This window comes from Athene noctua, unplaced genomic scaffold (genome assembly GCF_965140245.1).
Source record: "Athene noctua unplaced genomic scaffold, bAthNoc1.hap1.1 HAP1_HAP1_scaffold_776, whole genome shotgun sequence".
Lineage (NCBI taxonomy): Eukaryota > Metazoa > Chordata > Aves > Strigiformes > Strigidae > Athene > Athene noctua.
In genome coordinates, this window is record NW_027438191.1 from 1 (window position 1) to 12,894 (window position 12,894).

Sequence of the window (12,894 nt, forward strand, 5' to 3'; positions counted from 1 at the left end):
CCAGCACAACCCCCCGACACCCTCCAACACCCCTCGGTCCGCCTGACACCCCCCCCACACCCCCCCCGCCTCCCCGACACAACACCCTGACCCCCCCGACACCCCTGAGCACCCCCTCGAAACAACACCCCTCCCCACAACACCCCGCCCTTACAACCTGTAACACCCCGACACCCTCCAACACCTCAACGACCCCCCGACACCCCCAAAACACCCTGACACCCCCCCCGGACATCTCCGACCCCCCCCCTCCCAACACAACACCCCGACACAACACCCCGCCCTTACAACCTGTAACACCCCGACACCCTGCAACACCTTAACACCCCCCCCAACACCTCGACACCCCCGAAACACCCCCCCGGCACCCCCAAACCCCCCCCCCGACCCCCCCCGACACCGCGACTGCCCCCAACACCCGCCACAACACCCCGACACCTCGCTTTTCCCTCACGTATGTGGCCCCTGGAGGGGGGGGGGGAGGCCGGGGGGGGCAGGGGGGGGCAGGAGGGGCGGGGGGGGCAGGGGGGGGCCCTGGGGACGGGGACAGGCGGGGACGGGGACAGGCGGGGACGGGGACAGGCGGCCCGGCAGCCGCACAGCCGCACGCTCCGGCCCCATTAGTATTCTGTGAGCGGCGGCGGGTGCTGCAGGGTTGGGGGGGGAGTGGTGGCGGGGCTGGACTGGGGGGGACTGGGAGGGACTGGGATGCAGTGAGGGGGGACTGGGAGGGACTGGGATGCAGTTAGAGGGGACTGGGGGGGGAATGGGAGGGACTGGGATGCAGTGAGGGGGGACTGGGAGGGACTGGGATGCAGTTAGAGGGGACTGGGGGGGGACTGGGATGCAGTGAGGGGGGACTGGGAGGGACTGGGATGCAGTTGGGGGGGACTGGGATGCAGTGAGGGGGGACTGGGAGGGACTGGGATGCAGTTAGAGGGGACTGGGGGGGGACTGGGAGGGACTGGGATGCAGTTAGAGGGGACTGGGAGGGACTGGGATGCAGTTGGGGGGGACTGGGAGGGACTGGGATGCAGTTAGAGGGGACTGGGAGGAACTGGGATGCAGTTGGGGGGGACTGGGATGCAGTGAGGGGGGACTGGGAGGAACTGGGATGCAGTGAGGGGGGACTGGGATGCAGTGAGGGGGGACTGGGAGGGACTGGGATGCAGTTAGAGGGACTGGGAGGAACTGGGATGCAGTTAGAGGGACTGGGAGGGACTGGGATGCAGTTAGAGGGACTGGGAGGGACTGGGATGCAGTGAGGGGGGACTGGGAGGGACTGGGATGCAGGTAGAGGGACTGGGAGGGACTGGGATGCAGTTAGAGGGACTGGGAGGGACTGGGATGCAGTGAGCGGGGACTGGGAGGGACTGGGATGCAGTTGGGGGGAACTGGGAGGGACTGGGATGCAGTTAGAGGGGACTGGGAGGGACTGGGAGGTGCTGGGGGGGGCAGACTGGAACCCAACTGGGTGAACTGGATTTGGGGGGGGGCGGGGACCCTTTTGGGGGTCCCCCCTCACCCTCCCTCCCCCCCCCAGGTGCAGCTGCCGCCTCCGACCCCCCCGTGTCCCCCCGTGTCCCCCCGTGTCCCCCCCCTGTCCCCCCCGGACCCCCCCCGGCCGAGATGAGGCAGAGCCGCCCCCCCCGGAGCTCGGGGCAGGTACGGCGGGGGGGGGGTGGGGACATTTGGGGACATTTGGGGACATTTGGGGACACGGGGGGGCCCGGGGGGGGCCCGGGGGGTGTGGGGGTGCTGACTGTGTGTCCCCCCCCGTGTCCCCGCTGACGGGGGGGCTCTGCGGCAGGGACCTGCCTGCCCCCCCCCCCCGCCTGCCCGTGACCCCCCCGGCCCTGCCTGTCCCCCCCCGCCACCCGCACTCTGCCTGCGCCCGTCCCCAGTCCCCCGGGACACCTGATTGGGAGACACTGGGGGGGCACTGGGGGGGCACTGGGGCACACTGGGGGGGCACTGGGGTGCAATGGGAGGCACTGGGGGAGCACTGGGAGGCACTGGGGGGACACTAGAAGGCACTGGGAGGCACTGGGGGAGCACTGGGAGGCACTGGGGGGGCACTGGGAGGCACTGGGGGGGCACTGGGAGGCACTGGGGGGCACTGGGAGGGCACTGGGGGATACTGGGAGGGCACTGGGGGATACTGGGAGGTACTGGTGGGCACTATCCCAACCACCCCAGGTTCCGGGGGGTTACTGGGGGATACTGGGAGACACTGGTGCGCTCCCTTCCCACCAGTACGTCCCCCTGCCCCGGCTCCTCCGTCCGCCATCTTGTCCCCGCCCTCCTCCCTCCCCCCTCCCGCAGGGCACGGCGCCATGACCCCCCCGCGGGGCCCCTCCCCCGCCGGCAGGATGCTCTTCGCCTTGGCCTTGGCCTGCGCCAGCCCCTTCCTGGAGCCCCGCCCCGAGGGCCCCGCCCGGCGCGCGCTCAACGTGGCCGTCGTCCTGAGCGGCGCCTCCTACGGCCCCGCCGGGCCCCGCCTCGGGCCCGGAACCTTCCGGAACTTCTCGCTGGAGGTGAACGCGGTGGGGGTGGTGCTGAACGACACCGACCCCCGCAGCCTGATCGTGCGCCTCTGCGACGTCCTCTCGTCCCTGCGCATCCACGGCGTGGTCTTCGAGGACGACGCCCGCTCCGAGGCCGTGGCCCAGATCCTCGACTTCATCTCGGCCCAGACCTCCGTGCCCATCGTCGGCATCAACGGCGGCGCCGCCATCGTCCTCACGCCCAAGGTGGGGGCGTGGGCAGGGGGCGGGGCACGGATGGCCCCGCCCCGGATGGCCCCGCCCCGGATGGCCCCAACTGTGTCTGGGGGTGCCCAACTGTCCCCAACTCGACTGTCCCGGCCCCACCCGGCTGTCCCCACCCGACTGTCTGTCCCCAACCGACTGTCCCCAACCGTGTCTGGAGGTGCCCGACTGTCCCCACCCCAACTGTCCCCAATCAACCGTCCCCACCCAACTGTCCCTAACTGTGTCTGGGGGTGCCCAACTGTCCCCACCCGACTGTCTGTCCCCAACCGACTGTCCCCAACCATGTCTGGAGGTGCCCGACTGTCCCCAACTCGACTGTCCCCACCTCACCCGACTGTCTGTCCCCAATCAACTGTCCCCAACCGTGTCTGGAGGTGCCCGACTGTCCCCAACCCGACTGTCCCCAATCAACCGTCCCCACCCAACTGTCCCTAACTGTGTCTGGGGGTGCCCAACTGTCCCCACCCGACTGTCTGTCCCCAACCGACTGTCCCCAACCATGTCTGGAGGTGCCCGACTGTCCCCAACTCGACTGTCCCCACCTCACCCGACTGCCTGTCCCCAATCAACTGTCCCCAACCGTGTCTGGAGGTGCCCGACTGTCCCCACCCCAACTGTCCCCAACTGTGTCTGGGGGTGCCCAACTGTCCCCAACTCGACTGTCCCGGCCCCACCCGGCTGTCCCCAATCGACTGTCCCCAACCAACTGTCCCCACCCCGATTGTCCCCAACTTGACTGTCTGTCCCCAATCGACTGTCCCCACCCGACTGTCCCCAACCGTGTCTGGAGGTGCCTGACTGTCCCCACCCGATTGTCCCTACCCTGACTGTCCCCACCCAGCTGCCCCCACCCAACTGTCTGTCCCCAATCAACCGTCCCCACCCAACTGTCCCCAACTGTGTCTGGGGGTGCCCAACTGTCCCCACCCCACCTGGCTGTCCCCACCCGACTGTCTGTCCCCAATCAACTGTCCCCAACTGTGTCTGGAGGTGCCCGATTGTCCCCACCCAGCTGTCCCCACCTGACTGTCCCCAACTGTGTGTGGAGGTGCCCGGCTGTCCCCACCCGGCTGTCCCCACCCCGACTGTCCCCAGCCCAGCCCCAGCCTCATCTAGAGCCACCCAGCTGTCCCCAGTTCCACCCAGTTCCACCCAGCTGTCCCCAGCCATGTCCAGAGCCCCCCAACGGTCCCCAACCGTGCCTAAGGGTCACCCAGGTGTCCCCAACCCGACCCCACCCTCATCCACACCCACCAGCCCCAGCCCCCTCCGGGGCCCTGTCCCCGCTGTCACCCCCTCCCCGCTGTCACCCCCTCCCCATCGTCCCCTGCTCCCTGTTGTCACCTCCTTCCTGTCATCGCACGCTCCCTATTGTCACCCTCTCCCCAATGTCACCCACTGCCTGTGGTCACCCGCTTCCTATTGTCACCCCTTCCTTAACGTCCCCCCCTCCCCGTTGTCAGCCACTCCCCGATGTCACCCCCTCCCTATTATCACCCACCCCCTGTTGTCACCTGCTCCCTGTCACTGCCCTCTCCCCGCTGTCACCCCCTCCCAACTGTCACCCTCTCCCCACTGTCACCCTTTCCCTGGTGTCACCCCCTCCCCATTGTCACCCTCTCCCCGCCGTCACCCTCTCCCCGCTGTCACCCTTTCCCTGGTGTCACCCCCTCCCCATTGTCACCCTCTCCCCACTGTCACCCTCTCCCCGCTGTCACCCTTTCCCTGGTGTCACCCCCTCCCCGCTGTCACCCCCTCCCCGCTGTCACCCCCTCCCCATTGTCACCCACTTCCTATTGTCACCCACTTCCTATTGTCACCCCCTCCCCAATGTTACTTCTTCAATTTCACCTTCCCTCTGCTGTCACGCCCTCCCCATTGTCACCCTCTCCCCGCCGTCACCCACTTCCTATTGTCACTCCTTCTTCAATTTCACCCCGTCCCCGGTGTCACCCCGTCCCCGGTGTCACCCCGTCCCCGGTGTCACCCCGTCGCCCTTGCCCCCCCGCAGGAGAAGGGCTCCACCTTCCTCCAGCTGGGCTCCTCCACGGAGCAGCAGCTCCAGGTGATCTTCGAGGTGCTGGAGGAGTACGACTGGACGGCCTTCGCCGTCGTCACCACCCTCTTCCCGGGCTACGAGGACTTCGTGGACTACGTGGAGGTTCTGACCGACAGCAGCTTCATCGGGTGGGAGCACCGCGGCGTCCTGACCTTGAACCTGACCGACGACCCCGAGGGGACGCGCCTGCGGCGGCAGCTGCGCGAGGTCAGCGCCCAGATCCGCCTCCTCTACTGCTCCCGCGAGGAGGCCGAGGCCATTTTCCGGGCGGCGCGCGACGCCGGCCTGGCCGGGCCCGGTTACGTTTGGTTCGTGGTCGGTACCAACCTGGGGGGAAGCGACCAGGTCCCGGAGCACCTCCCGGCCGGGCTCTTCGCGGTGTTGTCGGCGGGGTGGCGCGACGACCTGCAGCACCGGGTGCGCAACGGCGTCGCCATCGTGGCCAAGGGCGCCGAGGCGCTGCTGCGCGACTACGGCTTCATCCCCGAGTTCAACAACGACTGCCGCGCCCCCAACGTCACCCAGATCAACGACAACCTCCACCGGTGAGCGCGGGCGGCGGCACACGCCCACCCCCCAGCCCCGACACTGCGCGGGGACGCCCCCGTGACCTGTCACCCCCCCGCCCCGCCTTCCCCGAGCAGGTACTTCATGAACATCACGTGGGGGGAGAAGGATTTCTCCTTTAACGAGGACGGGTACCTCGTTAACCCCTCGCTGGTCGTTATCTCCCTCAACAAGGAGCGCAGCTGGGAGGTGGTGAGCGCCCCCGACACCCGCGGCGCGGCCTCGGCCCCGTCACCTCGTCCCCAGGGCCCCGGGGAGGGGGGCGGGGTTTGTCATCCCAGTCACACGGTGACATCCGGGGTCCCCCGGGGGCTGCGGCGCCGGCGGGTGTTCACACACACGCACACGCACACACACATGCACACGCACGCTCTTGCTCTGTCACAACAACGCGGCCCCGAGGGTGGGGACGGTGACACCCGGGCGGGGACGGTGACACAACTCGGCCACGGTGACCCCGTGACCTTCCCTCTGAGTGTTCCCCAACGTCTCCCTGCTGCGGGGACGCCGTGTCCGTGCGGGGGGTGTCTGGCTGTAGCTCGGCCGTCAGGGTGACGCCCCGTTGTCCCCAAGGGTGACATCAGTCCGACTGTGACTCAGGCGTCACCCCTCCACCACCCTTGTCCTCCCCACCGACCTTCCCCCGTGTCCATCTGCCTGGGGGCGTGTCCGGCTGTAGCTCGGCCGTCACGGTGACGCCCCGTTGTCCCCGTTGGTGACATCAGTCCGAGCGTGACTCAGACGTCACCCCGCCACCCCCGGCGGCAGGTGGGCAGCTGGGAACACCGAATCCTGCGGATGAAATACCCGGTTTGGTCCCGTTACGGGAAATTCCTCCAACCGGTGGACGACGAGCAGCACCTGAGCGTGGCCACCCTGGAGGAACGCCCCTTCGTCATCGTGGAGAACATCGACCCCGTCACCGGCACCTGCATCCGCGACTCCGTGCCCTGCCGCAAGCAGCTCAACCGCACCTCCAGGTTCGGGGGCTGGGGGGGGGGGTGTGTGGAGATCCTCGGCCCAGGGCGGGGGTCCCCGGGGGTTTTTGGGGCGTCGCTGAGCGTCCCCCGCCCCGCAGCGGCGCGGCGGAACCGGCGGTTTTTGAGAAGAAATGCTGCAAGGGCTTTTGCATCGACATCCTGAAGCGCCTGGCCCGCGCCGTCGGCTTCACCTACGACCTTTACCTGGTCACCAACGGCAAACACGGCAAAAAGATCGACGGCGTCTGGAACGGGATGGTGGGAGAGGTGGGGAGACACCCCCCCCCCCCCAAAAAAAGAACAAAAAACCAAAAAAATGCACGTATTGGGGGGTGGGAGCCCCCCAAAACACCCGCGAGGGGTTCAAGGGGGAGCCCCCCCCACATTTGGGGTGCCCGGGGGTTTGGGGACCACCTGGACACGCCCCTCCCACAGCTCCTCCTCCTTTACCCACTGGCTCCTCCCCCTTTAAGCCCCGCCCATGGCCCCGCCTTCTTAAGCCCGTCCCCAAGCCCTCCCCTTTAGGCCCCTCCCCAACCCCTTCCCTCCCTTAAGCCCCACCCACAACTCTCCCATCTTAAACATCTCCTTAAGCCCCTCCCACACCCTTTTAGCTCCTCCCCATCAAGCCCCTCCCACAGCTCCACCCTCTTAAGCCCCTCCCCAACCCCTCCCCCTTCCCCCTCCCTCCCTTTACAGCTCCACCCTCCCCCCGCTACCAGCCCCCCCATCCCCTCCCTTTTAGGCCCCGCCCCCAATTCCCATCTTAAGCCCCTCCCACACCCCTCAAGCCCCTCCCTATCAAGCCCCTCCCACAGCCCCACCCTCTTAAGCCCCTTCCCCCTTCTTACATCTCCCCCCCTTACCAACCCCTCCGCCTCCTCCTGCCCGTTAGCCCCTTCCCCCGCTTAGCCCCGCCCCCCCTGACGGCCCCGCCCCCCCGTTGGCCACGCCCCCAGGTGTTCTACGGCCGGGCCGACATGGCCATTGGCTCTTTGACCATCAACGAGGAGCGATCCGAGATCATCGACTTCTCCGTCCCCTTCGTGGAGACGGGGATCAGCGTCATGGTGTCGCGCAGCAACGGGACCGTGTCCCCCTCGGCCTTCCTGGGTACGGGCGGGGCGCGGGGGGCGCGGGGGGCGCGGGGGGGCGCCGGGTGACGCCGTGTCCCCCCCGCAGAGCCCTACAGCCCGGCCGTCTGGGTGATGATGTTCGTCATGTGCCTGACGGTCGTGGCCGTCACCGTCTTCATCTTTGAGTATTTCAGCCCCGTGGGCTACAACCGCAGCCTGGCCAGTGGCCAACGTGAGCGGGGACACGCTGGCACGGGGTGACACCGGGGGGGTGACGGGGGGCGGGGGGACACCGGCGCGGCTTCGGGTTCAGGTCGAGGGGGGCGGGACTGGGGGTGTCCCCTGTGCTCGCGGTGGCACCGTCCTCACTCCTGGGGTGACACTGTCACTGTCCCCACCCCCATAGTGACACCGTCCCTGTCCCTGGGGTGACACTGTCACTGTCCCCACCCCCATAGTGACACCGTCCCTGTCACTGGGGTGACACTGTCACTGTCCCCATCCCCGCAGTGACACCGTCCCTGTCCCCGTCCCATCCCTGACCCCGAGGTGACACCGTCCCCGTCCCTGAGGTGATGCTGTGCCTGTCCCCGCCCCATCCCTGTCCCTGGGGTGACACTGTTGCTGTCCCTGGGGTGACATTGTCCCCACACAGTCCCTGTCCTGAGGTGACACCGCCCCCACCCCGAGGTGACACCGGCCCCGTCCCCGAGGTGACACCATCCCTGTCCCCGAGGTGACACCGTCCCCACCCCGAGGTGACACCATCCCCACACTGAGGTGACACCACCCCCACCCCGAGGTGACACCGCCCCCACCCCGAGGTGACACCGTCCCCACCCCGAGGTGACACCACCCCCACCCCGAGGTGACACCGCCCCCACCCCGAGGTGACACCATCCCCACACTGAGGTGACACCACCCCCACCCCGAGGTGACACCGCCCCCACCCCGAGGTGACACCATCCCCACACTGAGGTGACACCACCCCCACCCCGAGGTGACACCACCCCCACCCCGAGGTGACACCGTCCCCACACCGAGGTGACACCGCCCCCACCCCGAGGTGACACCGTCCCCGTCCCCAGGCGCGGGCGGCTCCAAGTTCACCATCGGCAAATCCATCTGGCTGCTCTGGGCCTTGGTCTTCAACAACTCGGTGCCGGTGGAGAACCCCAAGGGCACCACCAGCAAGATCATGGTGCTGGTCTGGGCCTTCTTCGCCGTCATCTTCCTCGCCAGCTACACGGCCAACCTGGCGGCCTTCATGATCCAGGAGGAGTACGTGGACACCGTGTCGGGGCTCAGCGACCGCAAGGTACCACGGGGACGGGCGGCGGGGCGACGAGTGCGGTGACAAACAGGGTGACAAGCAGCAGGGTGGCGAGTGGGGTGACGGGAGGGGTGGCGGGGTGACAGGCGGGGTGAGGACAGGCAGCGGGGTGACAGGAGGGGTGACAAGTGGGGTGACAAACAGGGTGACAAGCAGCAGGGTGGCGAGTGGGGTGACGGGAGGGGTGGCGGGGTGACAGGCGGGGTGAGGACAGGCAGCGGGGTGACAGGAGGGGTGACAAGTGGGGTGACAAACAGGGTGACAAGCAGCAGGGTGGCGAGTGGGGTGACGGGAGGGGTGGCGGGGTGACAGGTGGGGTGAGGACAGGCAGTGGGGTGACAGGAGGGGTGACAAGTGCGGTGACAAACAGGGTGACAAGCAGCAGGGTGGCGAGTGGGGTGACGGGAGGGGTGGCGGGGTGACAGGCGGGGTGAGGACAGGCAGCGGGGTGACAGGAGGGGCGACAAGTGCGGTGACAAACAGGGTGACAAGCAGCAGGGTGGCGAGTGGGGTGACAGGAGGGTGATGGGAGGGGTGGTGGGGTGACAGGCTGTGGTGGGACAGGCGGCAGGGTGACAAGTGGGGTGACGGGGTGACAAGTGGGGGGGACAGGCAGTGGTGGGACGGGTGGTGGGGTGACAAGTGGGGTGGCGGGGGGTTGATGGGGGGTGGCAGGGTGACAGGCGGGGTGAGGACACGCAGCAGGGTGACAAGCAGAGTGACAGGCGGGGTGCAGTGTGGGTGTGTGTGGGTGTGTCAGGGGGCGGTGTCAGGGGGTGTTGGGGGGTGTCAAGGTGTGTCAGGGTGTGGTATGGGTGTGTTGGGGTGTGTCGGGGTGTGTCAGGGTGCAGTGTGGGTGTGTTGGGGTCTGGTGTGGGTATGTCAGGGTGTGTGTGGGTGTGTCAGGGTGTGTGGGTGTGTTGGGGTGTGTTGGGGTGCAGTGTGGGTGTGTTGGGGTGTGTGTGGGTGTGTTGGTGTGTCGGGGTGTGTCGGGGTGTGGTGTGGGTGTGTGTGGGTGTGTCAGGGTGTGTGTGGGTGTGTCGGGGTGTGTCAGGGTGTGGTGTGGGTGTGTGTGGGTGCGGTGTGGGTGTGCCGGGGTGTGTCAGGGTGTGTCAGGGTGTGTGTGGATGTGTCGGGGTGTGTCAGGGTGTGGTGTGGGTGTGTGTGGGTGCGGTGTGGGTGTGTGTGGGTGCGGTGTGGGTGTGCCGGGGTGTGTCAGGGTGCGGGTGGGTGTGTCGGGGTGTGTCAGGGTGTGTGTGGGTGCGGTGTGGGTGCGATGTGGGTGTGTCAGGGTGTGTGTGGGTGTGTTGGGGTGCAGTGTGGGTGTGTTGGTGTGTCGGGGTGTGTTGGGGTGTGGTGTGGGTGTGTGTGGGTGTGTGTGGGTGTGTGTGGGTGCGGTGTGGGTGTGTGTGGGTGCGGTGTGGGTGTGTGTGGGTGTGTCAGGGTGTGTCAGGGTGTGGTGTGGGTGTGTGTGGGTGTGCCGGGGTGTGTGTGGGTGTGTGTGGGTGTGTGTGGGTGTGGGTGGGTGTGTCAGGGTGCGGTGTGGGTGTGTGTGGGTGTGTCAGGGTGTGTGTGGATGTGTCGGGGTGTGTCAGGGTGCGGTGTGGGTGTGTGTGGGTGCGGTGTGGGTGTGCCAGGGTGTGTCAGGGTGCGGGTGGGTGTGTCGGGGTGTGTCAGGGTGTGTGTGGGTGCGGTGTGGGTGCGATGTGGGTGTGTCAGGGTGTGTGTGGGTGTGTCAGGGTGCGGTGTGGGTGTGTGTGGGTGTGTGTGGGTGTGTGTGGGTGTGTCGGGGTGTGTCAGGGTGTGTGTGGGTGTGTGGGTGTGTGGGTGTGTGTGGGTGTGTGTGGGTGTGTGTGGGTGTGTGTGGGTGTGTGTGGGTGTGTGTGGGTGTGTGGGTGTGTGGGTGTGCCGGGCTGCGCCGGGCGGGGTGCCGACGCCCGGGCAGTTCCAGCGCCCGCAGGAGCAGTACCCGCCGCTCAAGTTCGGGACGGTGCCCAACGGCAGCACGGAGAAGAACATCCGCAGCAACTACCCGGCCATGCACAGCTACATGGCCGCCTTCAACCAGCGCGGCGTGGAGGACGCGCTGCAGCACCTCAAGGCGGGGTACGGGGGCGATGGGGGCATGGGGGGCGATGGGGGGCGATGGGGGGCGATGGGGGGCAATGGGGGGGCAATGGGGGGCGATGGGGGGCGATGGGGGGCAATGGGGGGGCAATGGGGGGCGATGGGGGGGCGATGGGGGGCGATGGGGGGCGATGGGGGGGCGATGGGGGGCGATGGGGGGCGATGGGGGGCATGGGGGGGCAATGGGGGGGCAATGGGGGGCGATGGGGGGCAATGGGGGGGCAATGGGGGGCAATGGGGGGGCGATGGGGGGCGATGGGGGGCAATGGGGGGCATGGGGGGGCAATGGGGGGCGATGGGGGGCGATGAGGGGGCAATGGGGGGGCGATGGGGGGGCAATGGGGGCAATGGGGGGGCGATGGGGGGCAATGGGGGGCATGGGGGGGCAATGGGGGGGCGATGGGGGGCGATGGGGGGCAATGGGGGGGCAATGGGGGGCAATGGGGGGGCAATGGGGGCAATGGGGGGGCGATGGGGGGCGATGGGGGGCGATGGGGGGGCAATGGGGGCGATGGGGGGGCGATGGGGGGCAATGGGGGGGCAATGGGGGCGATGGGGGGGCGATGGGGGGCGATGGGGGGCGATGGGGGGGCAATGGGGGCGATGGGGGGGCGATGGGGGCGATGGGGGCAATGGGGGGGCAATGGGGGGCGATGGGGGGCATGGGGGGCAATGGGGGGCAATGGGGGGCACGGGGGCACCTGCAGCCACTGTGGGGAGGAAAACGGGAAGGGGAATGGGTGGGGCAGTGGGCGGGGCTTAAGGGAATGGGTGGGGCAGTGGGTGGGGCTTACACAGTGGGTGAGGCTGTGGGCGGGGCTTAGGGAATGGGTGGGGCTGTCGGCAGGGCTTATAGGCAGGGCAAGGCTCTGGGCAGGGCTTAAGGGAATGGGTGTGGCTGTGGGTGGGGCTTGGGGGCACCTGAAGTTTGTGGGTGGGGCTTGGAGTCTGAGCAGGGCTTAAGGGAATGGGCGGGCCTGTGGGCGGGGCTTAGGGGCACAGATGGGCCTGTGGGCGTGTCTGGGCGCCTGTGGGCGGGGTTTAGGGGCACAGATGGGCCTGTGGGTGTGTCTGGGTGCCTGTGGGCAGGGCTTAGGGGCACAGATGGGCCTGTGGGCGTGTCTGGGTGCCTGTGGGCGGGGTTTAGGGGCACAGATGGGCCTGTGGGCGTGTCTGGGTGCCTGTGGGCGGGGCTTAGGGGCACAGATGGGCCTGTGGGCGTGTCTGGGTGCCTGTGGGCGGGGCTTAGGGGCACAGATGGGCCTGTGGGTGTGTCTGAGTGCCTGTGGGCGGGGTTTAGGGGCACAGATGGGCCTGTGGGTGTGTCTGGGTGCCTGTGGGCGGGGCTTAGGGGCACAGATGGGCCTGTGGGCGTGTCTGAGTGCCTGTGGGCGGGGTTTAGGGGCACAGATGGGCCTGTGGGCGTGTCTGAGTGCCTGTGGGCGGGGTTTAGGGGCACAGATGGGCCTGTGGGCGTGTCTGAGTGCCTGTGGGCGGGGTTTAGGGGCACAGATGGGCCTGTGGGTGTGTCTGAGTGCCTGTGGGCGGGGTTTAGGGGCACAGATGGGCCTGTGGGCGTGTCTGAGTGCCTGTGGGCGGGGTTTAGGGGCACAGATAGGCCTGTGGGCGTGTCTGGGCGCCTGCGGGCGGGGTTTAGGGGCACAGATGGGCCTGTGGGCGTGTCTGAGTGCCTGTGGGCGGGGTTTAGGGGCACAGATAGGCCTGTGGGCGTGTCTGGGCGCCTGCGGGCGGGGTTTATCCCCTCGGGCCCGGCTGTGGGCGTGTCCTGGCACCCCCGGGCCGGTGTGCCGTCCCCTCCCCTTTGCCCCCAGCTGACGGGGGGGGGCGTCGGGGCGGGGCAGGAAACTCGACGCCTTCATCTACGACGCGGCGGTGCTGAACTACATGGCGCGGAAGGAGGAGGGCTGCAAGCTCGTCACCATCGGCTCGGGGAAGGTTTTCGCCTCCACGGGCTACG

The 12,894-nt window shown here is 68.2% G+C and overlaps 1 protein-coding gene across 1 annotated transcript; it reads left to right on the plus strand.

The window, feature by feature from the left end:
* Window positions 1–1,656: 1,656 nt before the first annotated feature.
* On the plus strand, window positions 1,657–12,888 carry LOC141955840 (glutamate receptor ionotropic, NMDA 2D-like; the record flags this gene model as incomplete). Its single annotated transcript, XM_074895362.1, has 11 exons — window positions 1,657–1,665; window positions 2,326–2,753; window positions 4,786–5,378; window positions 5,478–5,592; window positions 6,169–6,380; window positions 6,479–6,647; window positions 7,340–7,493; window positions 7,563–7,688; window positions 8,545–8,774; window positions 10,735–10,895; window positions 12,779–12,888. Coding segments are annotated over exons 2-11 (2,287 nt in total), but the record flags the coding sequence as incomplete, so codon positions are not given.
* Between the last annotated feature and the right edge of the window lie 6 nt (window positions 12,889–12,894).